The 14,715-nt window shown below is 39.5% G+C and overlaps 1 protein-coding gene across 2 annotated transcripts in view; it reads left to right on the top strand.

Moving 5' to 3' along the window:
• LOC134349392 (lysine-specific demethylase 3B-like) overlaps positions 1-7,996 on the top strand; it is a 130,421-nt gene extending 122,425 nt beyond the window's left edge. For both annotated transcript variants that reach the window (XM_063053623.1, XM_063053622.1), the window contains one exon: positions 4,423-7,996. In XM_063053623.1, coding sequence (XP_062909693.1) covers positions 4,423-4,503 — 81 coding nt within the window. In that variant the 3' untranslated portion in view covers positions 4,504-7,996. The remainder of the gene's footprint in view (positions 1-4,422) is intronic.
• The last annotated feature ends 6,719 nt before the right edge of the window (positions 7,997-14,715 follow it).

Raw genomic sequence — 14,715 nt, 5'->3', positions numbered from 1 at the left:
TCAGCCAGAGACTCATTCCACCGAGATGCAATGCTGAGCGTCATAGGAAGTCATTCCTGCCTGTGGCCATCAAACTTTACAACTCCTCCCTTGGAGGGTCAGACACCCTGAGCCGATAGGCTGGTCCTGGACTTATTTCATAATTTACTGGCATAATTTACATATTACTGTTTAACTATTTATGGTTCTATTACTATTTATTATTTATGGTGCAACTGTAACGAAAACCAATTTCCCCCGGGATCAATAAAATATGACTATGACTATGGTGAGGAAGGCAAATGCAATGTTAGCTTTCATTTTGAAGAGGACTGGAATATAAAACCAAGAATGTAATGCTGAGGCTTTGAGGCACTGTTGAGGCCTCACATGGAGTACTGTGAGCAGTTTTAGGCCCCTTGTTTAAGAAAGGATGTGCTGATATTGGAGAGGGTTCAAAGGAGGTTCTCTAGAATGACGCCAGAAACGAAAAAGTTAACAATGAGGAACATTATGGCTCTGCGTCTGTACTTCCTGGAACTTAGAAGAATGTTGGGTGATCTCATTGAAATCTATCAAATGTTGAAAGGCCTAGATATAGATGTGGAGAGGATATTTCCTACAGTGTAGGAGTCTAAGACTAGAGGGCACAACCTCAGACTCTAGGGACATCGGTTTAAAACAGATTGAGGAGCAATTTCTTTAGCCAGAGGGTGGTGAATCTGTGGAGACCAACTCATTGGGTGGAGGTTGATAGATTCTTGATTAGCCAGTGCATGGAAGGTTATGGGGAGAAGACAGGAGAATGGGGTTAAGACGGAAATGGATCAGTCATGACGAAATGGCAGAGTAGACTTGAGCAGAATGGCTTAAATCTGCTCCTCTGTCTTTTGGTCATATGGTACCAATAAGACGTAGGTCCAAGTGCCAATAAATTTATCTATTTTGAAATAAACTCCTACTTGAATACAAATGCATCTCAAAACAGGGGGATACCTTGTTCCGGACCAGTCTGCTCTTTGCCACTGGTCCCATGCATTCTACAGCCATCCCTTACATCAGCAGCCAAGTTGTAAGAATGACTTCCGTGCTGGAGATTTGCTGTTACCGAGTTTACGTACCGGGCCTTGTAAAAATATTCAGCTTCCCAACACTGTGTTCACATAAGTGAGTAATACAACCAGGGATTTTTATTTGTGAATCACCTTTTTTCATAGTTGTGCCCTAAAAACAGTGAAAATTGTAAAGCATGAAAAACTACAAATTCAAATACTGAAATGTCAGCCATTAAAAAGTATTCATCCCCCTTTTCAGTACAGTTGAACCATCCCTCGCAGCTATTATGGCCAGTAATCTTTTTTGGATAAGTCTCTATTAGGTTTGCATCACATGATGGAGCAAGGTTTGCCTATTTCTCCTTGTAAAATTGCTCAAGCTGTGCCAGGTTAGTTAGGGAGTGGTGGTGGACAGCAGTCTTAAGGTTTTGCCAGAGATGTTCGATCTTATTAAGGTCAAGACTGACTGGACCATTCAAGGACATGAATTTTCTTCATTTAAAGCCACTCCACGATTGCTATGGCAGTTTGAATTGGGTCACTTCCTGCTGAAAGACAAACTTTCTCTCCAGTTTAAGCTTTCTGGCAGAGGCTAGCAGGTTTTTATCCATGATCTCTCTGTATTTAGCAGTATTCATCTTCCCATCAATCCTGACCAGATTTCCAGTCCCTGCTGCTAAAAAACATACCCATTGCATGATACTACCTCCACCATACTTCACATTAGGGGTGGTGTTACTGGCTGGTGTACAGTATTAGATTTATGCCCAACGTACCGCTCAGTGTAGAGGACAAAAAGTTCCACTTTAGTCTCATCTGACCACAAGACCTTCTTCCACATCTATACAGTATCTTTTAAGTGACACCTTGCCAAGTCTTTACAGGCAAAGAAATGTTTTTTTTTTGTTTAGCCAGGGGTTCTTCCTTGCCACTCTTCCATAAATACCCTTTTTGCGCAAGGCCTTTAGAGATTATGGAGCCATGAACTTCATCTTCAGTTGCAGCTACTGAACTCTGCAGTTCACTTAGAGTGACTATTGGCATCCCAGTTGGCTCTCTTACAGGTGCCATTCTTCTCCGGCGACTAAATTTAGAGCGGTGGCCTCACTTAGGCAGTGAGACTGTGGTTTCATATTTTTCCCACGTTTTACAATGGACTGCACTGAACTGAGAGGTATTTCAGTGTCTTTGAGATAGCCTTGTCCTCTTCTACGGGTTTGTGCTTTATTATCATTTCCCTGACTCACCTTAAATGCGCTTTTGTCTTGGTCTGTTGAAAATCTACTGTACTGTTGGACCTTTGGGGGGGGGGGGGGAGGTACTTATTCAGATGATCCTCCAGTTTTCTACATCAACAAATCGGGTGAGTTGGTAAGGTCAGTGGTCCCCAGCCTCCGGGCCGTGAAGCATGCAGGGGTGCAGCGGTAGCCGGAACGCACCCAGCAGATCTTTAAGGAAAAAGCCAAAATAAACAAGCTAATTAATTAGGTGCTGCCCAGAAGCCAGTCTTCATTAGAGGAACTGAGGTGGAGAGGGTCAATAACTTTAAATTCTTCGGCATTAAGGATCGACGTTTCTCTCTCTGAAAAGTGTCAGAGGATCTGTCCTGGGACCAGCACGTAACTGTCATTACAAAGAAAGCATGGCAGCACCTATACTTTATTAGAAGTTTGTGTAGATTCAACGTGTCACGTCGAATCTGACAGCCCAGTCTTTTCAGCCTGTCTGGGCTGGTGTTTAAATTGACCAAACAATGGAACAGCTAAAGGCTCCAGCGCCCTAGAAAGAGGAGTGAACATTGCGTAGAGCAAGTGAAATCAGCAATCACCTCTGATCTGGGCCGACATTTACGTGCCGGGCGTAACACCTAATTAATTAGCATGTTTATTTCGGCTTTTTTCTTAAAGGTGTGCTGGGTGCGCTCCAGCTACCACTGCACCCCTGCATGCTTCGCGGCCCGGAGGTTGGGGACCACTGGGTAAGGTAATACATAGTATTGCACCTGAGGAGCGTTAGTGTAATAATTACAAAGGGGATGAATAGTTTTTCAGCCTCACAATTCTGGCTTCTAATTTTTGGTAAATTGTTGACAGGTTTTGGAATTTTTCTTTTGTTTTGACATGATGTAAAGTGTAGATTAGCTCAAAAATCCTTCATATATTTTAGATTTAGAAATTGATACGGTAAAATGTTAAATAGTTGTGGAGCAGAATACTTTTTCAAGGTACTGTAAATAAACACAAAATGCAAAAGAAACAATAAATTTTGTGTTTTATTTTTATCACTTGATGCTGTGGGACAGTCAGATTTGTATACAACATCAACACATCACTTTGGTTGGCGGTCACAGCCTACTTCCTTTAACATGCCCTCTGTAGTCCAAGGACCTGAGTAAATGCATCAGAGTACATTGCTGTCACATGCTTCATCTGTGATGCACTGCATTTGGGGGGGGGGGGTGCGGGGGTGCTATAGTAGCTATAGCCAGCTCCTTAAAATAATCCCTCAGTCTTTTCTCCACTTCTACTATCACCTTGCTTTAACCCATAACATTTTGGACTCCTACACCACCTTTCTCCCATGAGTCCTGATCCTCAAGTGCCATCCATTTCCTTGATATCCTCACTACTTAAACTCTTTCCTAATCCACAAGTATTGCCCAAGAAAGGGAATGCATTCAGTTAAAGAGCACAGCAATGTCTCACTAACACTGCAGATGGAGACGTCTCTTTATTTGTGTTTGGTCTAGAGAGGCCATAGCAAAAGAGGGACCTGGTTGTGGCAGCCAACCCAATCATATCCAGTTCTTAATTCCCCACGGCATTGAGTGACTAGTAACTGACAGATCTTGTTATTTCTTTTAGCACAAGCCTTGTCCATTCTGAATCTAATGTTGGCCTAGGCTGTTAAATAATAGCACTGGATCACTTTGCCATTGCCAGTAAAGTGAATTAATGTGTGAGAGAGAAACATCCTGCAAGAACACATCTCCACTTTAATGGGGGGAAATGGCTTTATGTTACATAAAATTGAGATACAAACTGTCTTCTAGGAACATTGCCCCTCTGTGATGGTGGGGTTTTCTGCAGAGACCTTTTAATTGTTCTGGAATAGTTAACCTGCTCATGGTCACAGTTGCCTGTGGAATCAGTCTGCTGGTGAATCACCCACCAAGGCTGAGGTTATTTGCTGCTAAATTGGCTAAAGGAACTATCAGAGGGGGTACTGAATATGTGAGGTACTCGAGGCATTTATTATTTTTCCTCTTTAACTGTTAAGTTGTTTTTTCACCATTATTTTAAGATGTCTGTTAATAATCTGAATGTTCATGTTGAAGTTTCAGTTGTGTAAACCATAACTAAGAATGAAGTTTATTGTCATTAATCAGGTGAAGAACATTATCTATCATGCTGTGAAAGATGCTGTTGGGACTTTGAAGGCTGAGGAACCCAGACTGGGCAAGTCATAGAGGAGCCTTGAATGGAAATCAGTGACTCAGAGGAACTGTTCTGTAACATATGCTCATTAAGAATTACATGCATTTAAAAATGGAAAGGATGTTTTGGTGGAAGTTAAAATGTTCAATAAAAATTCACCACATTATCACAGTGAAATGTAGTATCAGCTTCGCTGTTTTCTGCAGCAAGCTGTAGAAACAGAAGATTTGGGAGAGTGTCACATTGTAGTTAGTTTTGCACTGAGTTAGTGGTTATATTTAAACAAAAGGACCCTTTCCCCTTACTTTATCCATATTCATACAAAGTACTGGGTTAATGAGAAGTGATCTTATAGAAGTAGCATAGCCCATGGTTATAACATTCTCATGTTCCCAGAAAGAAGAGTAAGTTTAAAGGGACAGCAAGACTTTTTGTTGGCTCACGTTAACTATGGTCAAGTGATCCCTGGTTTTATTTAAGTTTAATTTTCTTAAAGATCTTTACAACATTCCAGAGACTCGTTGTTACCAAGCTGTTTCTGTGTAGTTCCTGGGCACTCATAGTTACAGCTAGAACTTACTGGAATCAAAAACAAACTGCTAAATCAGGTGAAGCGATACGAGTTAACATGTTACAATTTATAATTTGGAGTAATATCTGCATCACTCGTTATCCATTCCCGCCAGGCCCCAATCGCAAACAGAGATGGGAGGCAGAATTGGATTTCTGTTCAAGTCTGTGGATGTTAAGGTTTTAGAAATGTAAAACTGTCTGAAATTAACTTTGTTTTTCATTTTCTAAGATGGATTTTTGTCTCAACTGCAGATATTTATAAACAAGTTATTTTACTATATAAAGAAGCAATCTCTTTCCAAATAAATCTTTTTGACTGACCTGCTGCAGTATGTACCTTCACCTGGAAGCATAGAGAATGCAGACAAGATTTCAATGCCTCATTTTCTGCTGCAGTATATACCTTCACCTGGAAGCGTAGAGAATGCAGACAAGATTTCAGTGCCTCATTTTCTGCTGTAGTATGTACCTTCACCTGAAAGCATAGAGAATGCAGACAAGATTTCAATGCCTCATTTTCCTCTGTCAGTTTATTTGCGAGGCATACTCGTAATGTTTCTGTCAGCAAGATGTTGGGCCATGCAGCCCAGAGAATCGGGTCCTGTTGGCTCTAACGTGAGTTGAGTTCCCTTGTTTAAAGTTGAAATTTAGTTAAATCATCTGGAGAAATGTCAGTTTCATTGTCAAACATCAGACAGTGAACTGGGTAGTAAGGAAGGATTAAGTGCACGTAATTTGAGGGTTTGCCACGTGGAGATCTTGAGTGACAAAACAAAATCTCAATACTAAACTGGAGTCAGCTGCAATTAAAGTAATACCTCTGAATTGATTTCTTTTTAACTGTTAACATGTGGAGAAATACTCATGCAATATTGATTTGATTAAAACATTTAATAAGCTCTTCAAACTGTCATGACCCCCTCAAAAATTATTTTTAATATCTTTCAACATAGGAAGCCATTCAGCCCATCAAGTCTATGCCAGTTTTTAGCATTTTCCCACAAACTCATTCTTCTATTGGTATTCCTTGTAAACCAGTCTCTCCTGCATGCCCATTGATTTTCCCCGATTCTCCTATCTCCTAGACTAGGAGTAATTTATAGTAACCAATTATGCTACCACCATGTCTTTGTGATAAGGAACAAAACTAGTGTACCTAGAAAGCCATGTAATCACACAGGGAACATGCAAACTCCACATAGACCGGACTGGCAATCAGTATTGAGCCCAGTCTCTTGAATCTGTGAGGCATCAGCACTATTGCTGCAGCATTATGCCTCCCTCCTTAGTCCCTGAGCCTTTCGTTGTTTGTTATCAGGACAAAGATATTTAAACATGCATTCTGACTCTAACTGAACAAACTATAATCAAAAAAAAATCGAAGCAGTCTATCTCTCGTTTCATCTGATTTCCATTACAGATCAAATGCTGAACTGTAAGGTAATACTTGGTGGTTAAACTAGTCTTGGTTAAGCAGGACTCCCGTTTATCCAGATGTCTGAGAAGTATTTCCAGTTTCCAGTTTCCTGTTCCTTTACCAATTATCAAAGGTTCAGTATTCCTATTGTAAGTAGACAAATCTTCAAGAGGACTATTAAGAACTTGATGCATCTTGATTAATCCCTTGACTCTTGCGATGGTATTTATCAATGTTGAGTTTCATTATGAAACAAAGTTGGAAATTATTTTATTCAATCATTAGGATTTTTTGTTTTTAATAGAACATAGCTTTTATGAACCCTGAAATCAGGGTGATGATACTTAGTTGATCAAGGGTATGAATCAATAGTTTTATTCTGGAAAGTTTTGTTTTAGTGCTGGCAGTTTCCTTCGTGCACATATGTGAATGAAAGTGTGGCTTGGAGTGTTCTGTTGAATAGAAGGGCAGAAATATCTTCAACCCGGCAAGAGCCAGGATGAAGAATGATGAGGGAAGTGAGGCTCAGAATGCATATCTGATCACCCGACCTATCCATATAATGAAGTAAAATGAGTTTATCCAGAGACATTACACATTTTTCATTTTAAATCTAGTTTACTGCATTATTTATTATGTTTGTGTTTGGATTCCACTTGACAGATTGCCATTCTAAGAGTCATGGAAATAATCAACACATATCTTGAGTTCTCAACTTTCTCTTTAAAAATAAAAATTGTGATATTTTACTTCTACCTGAGAATTATTCTTCACTTCTATGTAGGAATCCTAAACTTGTTATTGGGACATATTAGCAGGACATTGTAGGGATATAACTTCTACTTTTTGTATTCAGTTGCCTGTAAACTCCCATCAAAAGAGTTTTTCTTTTTCCTTGCGATGATGATTTTTACCTTAAGCTCCACTCTTAATGAATTAAATCAACTCTGAGTCAGTGAGGTTCAGCTGTGTAGTAATATTTTGCACTATTTACAGCATTGAAAGAAAAACACAAAAGTGTGCAGGGTGACAAAAAAATCATACTCATTGGGGAAGGTTTTACAGGTCTGCCACATCTTCCAGCATATTTCACCACCTTTTAACTTCGTAGAGGGTCGGTGTATATGGCCAAGCCCTCTGCAGTCTTAAAACGTAACCAGATCTCAAAGGAAAAATGAGCACAAAATGTGGACTTTACCCTTGATGATACCAACTGTCAGCACATGACAGACTTCCGGCTTTGGCATTCGTTCAGATTTGACAGTACCCACTTTTTTTCCCAAACAGACTGCTTCCAGGATTCAGTATTTAAAACCAAAACTGTCTCTAGAAGTGTGTATTTTGTTTTTTTTTTGGGCAGGTACCATAGTACCGTTCGTAAATCTGATGTTTTTGTTGATATGTAAGCTGTTGTGACTTTTTAATAAAAGGATAAAATTAAGAAAAAAAATACTGTCACATAATGTAGAATACTTGTCTTCATTTACTGCAAGCATTTTGTGAAGGGCTGATTTAGGTTTCAATATTCTTATTAAAATTTAAAGAAAATATTTCTGTCCACTTGATTTATTTACAACTGCTTCTGATGACAAAGCCCACCAGTATATTAAGTGACTTTAAATGTACTATAATTTAAACAGCTTCGAAAAAAAGTGTTACACCATCATTATATTTAATCATGTAGGAATGTAGGGCAACAGCTGAGTGTATGTGTGAAGTGTCAACCACGCTCACTAACTGGTACTATATATTACAACAAACAAACGTTTTAGTAACTTTTGTCCAGAGAAAAGGCTGGTTTATATTGTTTCATGTGTTTTCTTAATGGAATAGTGCGAGGCCCATGAAGCCTATCTTAATTTACTGTGCATGTCAACCATTCAGAACTGAATCATAAATTTGATCTATAAAAGAGCAAAAGGCAAAAATTTAACAAGCCCCTCAAAAAGAAACCCACAATTACATTGTAGCAGTTAACACAAACACAAGAAAATCTGCAGATGCTAAAAATTCAGTCCTGATGAAGGGTCTCAGCTGTTTACTCTTCCTTAGGTGCTGCCTGGCCTGTTGCATTTTGTGTGTGTTGCTGTAGCAGTTAATCCTGGCAGAGTATTATTAATATAAAAGTAATGTTAAAATGGGATCAAATCAGACTGATTATCGCTGGACACGAAATTTGTTTTGCAGCGGCAGTACAGCACAAAAATATTAAGTTACTATAAATTACAAAAACAAATATTGTAAAAAGTAACAATGTAGTGTTTTTGGACTATTAGAAATCTAATGGTGGAAAGGAAGAGGCTGTTTCTGAATCATTCGATGTGAGTCTGGGGGTGCCTGTACAGTACCCCAATGATATGATGAGGTTGTGAGGCGGATGGTGGAGGTCAGGTTATGTAAAATGATGAGTAACTTGAGAAAAGGGGGGAAGAGTGAATTTTAAGTATGAAACTAGGTTGAAAATTAAGGTCTAGTTTGTCAGTGTTCAGCAAGCATGTGCCAGGGAGAAATGGTTCTTGAAGGTGGAGGTGAATTTTGAATGATATTGAGGCTAGTGATCTTAGGAATGTGACTGAAGATGTGAGATGAAATGTCAAGTTATAGGTTGCTTAAGGTTAATTTCTTAGCAAAATGGTTACTCAATGTGTTTGATAGCCTAAAGGGGGAGAGAGATTATCATAAAGGGCAATTGCAAATGTTACGTCAGAGGGATTTGTATCAATCATCTTAACAGAAGTATGCTTGAAACTTGCGGTTTTGATGTAGTTTCTTCATGTAAGAGGCATAACTTCAAAAGCTGTGGTCAGAAAGTACTGAAGATAGAGACTGAAAGAACAGGATTGGAAGACAGTATACAATTAATTATGGGATTGAGGGATTTTTAAATTTCCAGGTAGTAACTGAACTTAAAATCAGCAGAAGTTACAGAAATGGTCCATGTGAATTTGAGAGCAGGGTAGAAGGTGATGCAAACTTGACTGTAGTGGTTACTTTAAAACTTGCCAAAAAAATGCTGAGAGACTAACCTAGATTGACACTGTATGATGTACTTGCAAAATCGAAACAGGTACATTTGATCCTTTATTACAAAACCAGCAAAGATGAACAATCTTGTGATAATAAACTAAGGAAACTAAATTAGTGATACAGTGTTCAAATCAGTGTATTTTAGCATTCCAACAGCATCCCAATTAGCGTAACTAAGCGGTCAAACTATATTAGTGTAACTAGCGAAAAATATCACGCCATGCCTTGCCTCCTCTCAAATAGACTACCTATACACATTTGCTTCTACTATACCCCAACCCATGTGATAGATTACCGTATAATATTTACAACTACATCCTTATAAAATAGGAGACATATATCTTCAAGGACAAACATCTTACCATTTATACAAATTTCTTGCAGTCAAGTCATGTAAGAGTCATCTGGGCCAGAGGTGCTGTGTGAATGAAATCACTGGAGAGAGTTACTGGTAGATACAAAGCAGCTGCTTTATTCGACAAAACCACATACAGCAGGCATCATATGGAGGCACTTTCAGTGCAAAGGTCTGCTGGCCCAACATGGGGCTTGATATTTATTTGCTAAACACAAAGGACGATTCCATATTTACAAAGTACAGATAATGCTTTCTTTGAAACTACGTACAAACTTCACACCATCTTATTCACATCCAACCCACAGACGCCAGCATCATCTGTGGACTGGAATTCACAGCTTTTAGGAAATGCATTGTTCCAAATTCAATCCACAATACATTCTCAAGGAACAGAAGATTGTTAGCCAAAGCCATTTGCTAACTGTAAATGACCTAAACCCAAAAATCACTCTAACAAGAGGTTACCAGCACTTAGCCCAGTACAGAGTGACCTTTACCACCACTCTGCCAAGTCAAAGTCATGAAGCTTCTACAGTTGCAGATCTTCAAACTTCCGCCTCCTGTAGAAGACAGGCCTTGGTGATGGGCCTGTCCAGATAGCTGGTCTTGATACTCAGCTGTCACACAAATCCCATGATCCATGAGTTTTGAGGCACTGTGTTGTCAACTATAAGCACAATGTTTCCTGAGAGAAAATGGCATTTTATACCTGACCACTTCTGATGTTCCTGTAACTGGTAAATACTCCTTAACCCACCGTTTCCAAAACAAGTTTGACATGTATTGGACCTGCTTCCATTGAGGATGAACATAACTGTCTTCCTTTTGGAACTCTCCTGATGGTAAGGATGGTGAGGTCTTCTGAAGCAACAGATAGTTGTTAGTGCTTCCAAATCATTGGGATTGGGGGATGCTTTAGTAATTGGAGGACCTTTGATAATAGCTTCTACTTCACAAAGGACTGTGTGGAAACACTCTTCATGAAGACTCTATCCCTTCATAGTGGAATTGAGGACCTTTTGTACAGAACTGATCAATCTCTCCCACGTTCCTCCATGATGTGAACCAGCTGGGGGTTAAAAATACATTTTATTCCTTTTTGAAGGATGACATCACTGATCTGTGAAGGATTACACTTCTCAATGGCTTCTTGCAACTCAGGCTCAGCTCCAACAAAGTTTGTTGTATTATCAAGTGCAGTTCACGAACTTGTCCTCATCTTGCTAGAAAGCTTGGATGTGCGTTAGCAAAAGAATCTGTGCCTAGAGATGCCACTTCAATGTGAACAGTTCATATTTACCTGTCTAGTTTTATGACCCCATACCTCTTCACTTTATGCTCTTCATCTCAAAAGGTCCAAAGTAGTCCACTCCTGCACATGTAAACGGGTATATCTGGAGAGACCCTGTCCAGAGGTAGATCTGCAACGTGCTGGCATCCTGGAGCTGTGTGCAACCATCGACAAACAACGCACTTAGACAAAATTCTTCCTATAGTTGTATGAGCACCAGGAATCCATTATTTTTGCTGCAAACTGGATAATGTGGTTACAGCCATTATGTCCCACTTCTTGATGTACATACCTCAGAATGAGGTCTGAGATATGGAGATCCTTTGCCAGTATAACAGGGTGTTTAGACTCTTCAGGCATAGCTGCCCACTAAGCCGCTCACGAACTCTCAACACCATCTCCAAGTGCTGGATTGAGCTTGAAAATATGGCTGGTTCTTTTTACACTTTCTCTCCTTTGCAAACTTAAGTATTCATTTGGAAATTCCTTTCTTTGGCAAAACACAATGAGCTCCATTTCAGTCTTTCTGAGCTCCCCCACTGAGAGACAATCTTGGCCAATCTGACCTTTGGTCTTCTTAATCACGCTTTCCAGACAATACCCTTGTTCTTCATCCAAGTCAGACTGAGCAAGAGTGATGTGCACTTGCTTCCTCTTCCAACTAAGAAACAAAAGGTTTGTAAATCTAAGAGTCCAGGCCACTGTTTTCCTCAAACGTGTCAAAGGCTAGATTGATGGCTTATACATGGCATCCTCTTAAATCTGCATGGCATTCATTGTAATTCTCCTTTAGACTTCTGGATCATCTAGCAGAAGTTCTCCAGAACAATGGGGATTCACATGCCATTCCATTTCAGGCCAAAGAAGATACTAAGGCCCTGAGAACCATGTTTAATTCTTCAGGACTGCTTTCACCTTCAACCCTCTCAAGGCTGCATCTGCCAGTTGCTTGAAATGTTTAGATACCTCTATTGAAATGCCTATGAGACCTTAAGAATTTATGAAACTTTGCAATGAAGGTTCAGAACCTGGAAGTTTTATTCCTGCTGTACTTCAGCACAGAAGTGCTATCAGTCCAAAACAGCGAGTCCTGAAGTTGCATTTGCAACTCCTTCCTCCACAATGTGTCCATATGGCTTACCATCTTTAGTAACGGTGAGTTCCATACAAGGGATGGAAGCTAACTTCAACAAAGCTACCCTAGATTTTCCCATGATGAGAGCACTGTGCACCTGAGAGTACATGTTGTGCTACAATAGGTAGGTCACTGTTCCATAAACAGTTTCGCTTGCAACTATTAAATGGTGTAACTGCAGCAGCAACTTCTCCAAAATCTAGGGGGTTCAAACATCTAACAAACTCAATGACTTTCAACTGGCAGAGTTCTTAGAGCCAGCTTGTCTGCTCATGAGCAACTGATGTTGGTATAGTGTCATCCCAGCTAAGCCCTTACTTTCATAGATCTTGTAAGATCGTCTTAGCACTAGTGCCCCTGGATTCCTAAAGGATCATAGACGGAAGTAACTGTGGAGAGGATCCCCCTTCTGGTGAGCAGTCTGTCTTGGTCATGATATTCAACTTGAGAATATCAGACTGTATCCACCATGGCAAACCCAGTACTCTCCACTGAAGATATATCTTGATTCAAATCCAGATCCTTCAGATATCTCATTCTTTGCTCTTCTGGTATTACTGCTAGCACACTATGTTGCTTATTCATGTTGCGAATTGAATGCCACCTTTAGCCCAAATGGATACAAGGCCACCGCTTCTTCCTCAGAAGGCATTGACACAAGGCAGACATCAACAGAGAAGCAAACCCTTATCCACTGACTCATGGCTGAACTTTTCATCATTTTCCTTATGCACATTTCTCAAGAGCAAAACTGGCACTGTTTGGTGATTAAGTTGCTCAAAGAAATGTAGCACCATTCTGAAGTCTGCCATATCTCGTCTGAGTTCACCGTCAGGCCACTAGAGAAACCTCAGCAGATCTACATCTTCCACTGGTACTTTAACCTGATGAAACGTTGATTCAATATTTGCCACGGTCACCACTGGTTCTTTCTGAACCTGGTTATGACTCCAATCAGTGAGCTAGTAAGATCTGTTCCCTGTGAAAACGGAGCATTAAGGGTTGGGTTAAAAATGTAACCAAGACAAGTACATGTTTGATAAGAGCTATTTAGAAAAGCATAATGGTAGTAGAATCATTTCAAGCGTGTATAAGGGTTTGTCAAACCTTAAAGCACATTCGACTTCATACATTAAAACAAAATGGAAGAAGGAAGGAGGGATAATTACATCTGAGGAAGACTGGACAATAATATGGAGGTATCAATGGAAGTGTACCAGTTCACAGAAATGGAGGGAGTTTAGATGGAAAAACTTGATAAGATATTTTATTTCACCCTCTCAGAAATCCCATTATGATAGTAACCTCCCCGTTTGCTGGAGAAATCATGGAAATCAAAATGCAAACCATTATCATATTTTCTGGGATTTCCCCGTTATCAAAGACTGTTGGAGTGGGATACACAATGCCCTACAAGACATCTTTAAATGTGAAATACCCTTCAAAAGTAAGACCATATATTTTGGGTATGTACCTCAAGAACGGTTGAAAAGAGATAAATATTTAATGAATATACTGCTGGTGGCTGGAAATGGTTATCACAGGAGAGCCCAACTTTAAACGCATGGATGGAAATTACAATAGACTTTTACAAAATAGAGAAAACAGCATCTGTTAATCATAAATTGGAACAATTTGATTCATACTGGGAAAAATGGTTCAACTACATAACATGTCATAGGCCTGATTTTATTCTGACAAATCAATGAATATGTTGTAAAAAAAAAACTCCCTACTTGTACATAGTTTTCTCTTTTTGCTTGTTCTTTCTTTCCTCTCTTTTTTATAGATGTATATGTCAGACAAATATTATGTGGAGATTTGTGCAAATATGATTATATGATATATATGTACAATATCTGAAATACATCTTATGGAAATGTTTGTTTGATGATGAACTTCAATAAAAAATAAATTAGAAAAAATGGGGGTATTTCCTGAACAGTCATTCCACAGTCAAAAAACAACACAAAGATTCCCTTTTTAGGGGTGGTAAACACCATGATGTGGAATATGCCAGACTTTCCTATCACTGCATTCCAGATCCTCTGCTGGCACTCTTTCAGCATAATCTATGGAGATTACATCTTTCAGGAAAGCTGTGTAGTCAGTGTGAAATGACAAATCCTTCTTAATCCTCTTAGATTTAGAGCATGCTGCTCAGCAATCTTACTATTATTTGGCATGTTGATCTTTTTCTTTCTCAAAGGTAAATGAATTTGGTAATGGCCATCCACCAGTTTTGTGGAATTTGTAACCAACTCCATGAACTTGTGGTCTTCTCTTGACAAACCAGGTTGTTCATCCTGACTGCATCCAGGGAAGTCTGCCTGGAAATGCCGCTGCCACAGCTCATCCAAGTTCAAAACTAAGGTCCTATTAATGGTCAGCTCTGGCCATGCACCGTCTTTTCCAAAACCATGGTCTCCTTTCAGTGGTCCAT

The sequence above is a fragment of the Mobula hypostoma genome, chromosome 7 (genome assembly GCF_963921235.1).
Source record: "Mobula hypostoma chromosome 7, sMobHyp1.1, whole genome shotgun sequence".
Classification (NCBI taxonomy): domain Eukaryota; kingdom Metazoa; phylum Chordata; class Chondrichthyes; order Myliobatiformes; family Myliobatidae; genus Mobula; species Mobula hypostoma.
Note: the sequence above shows the minus strand (reverse complement) of the source record. Positions and strands in the feature narration are given on the sequence as shown.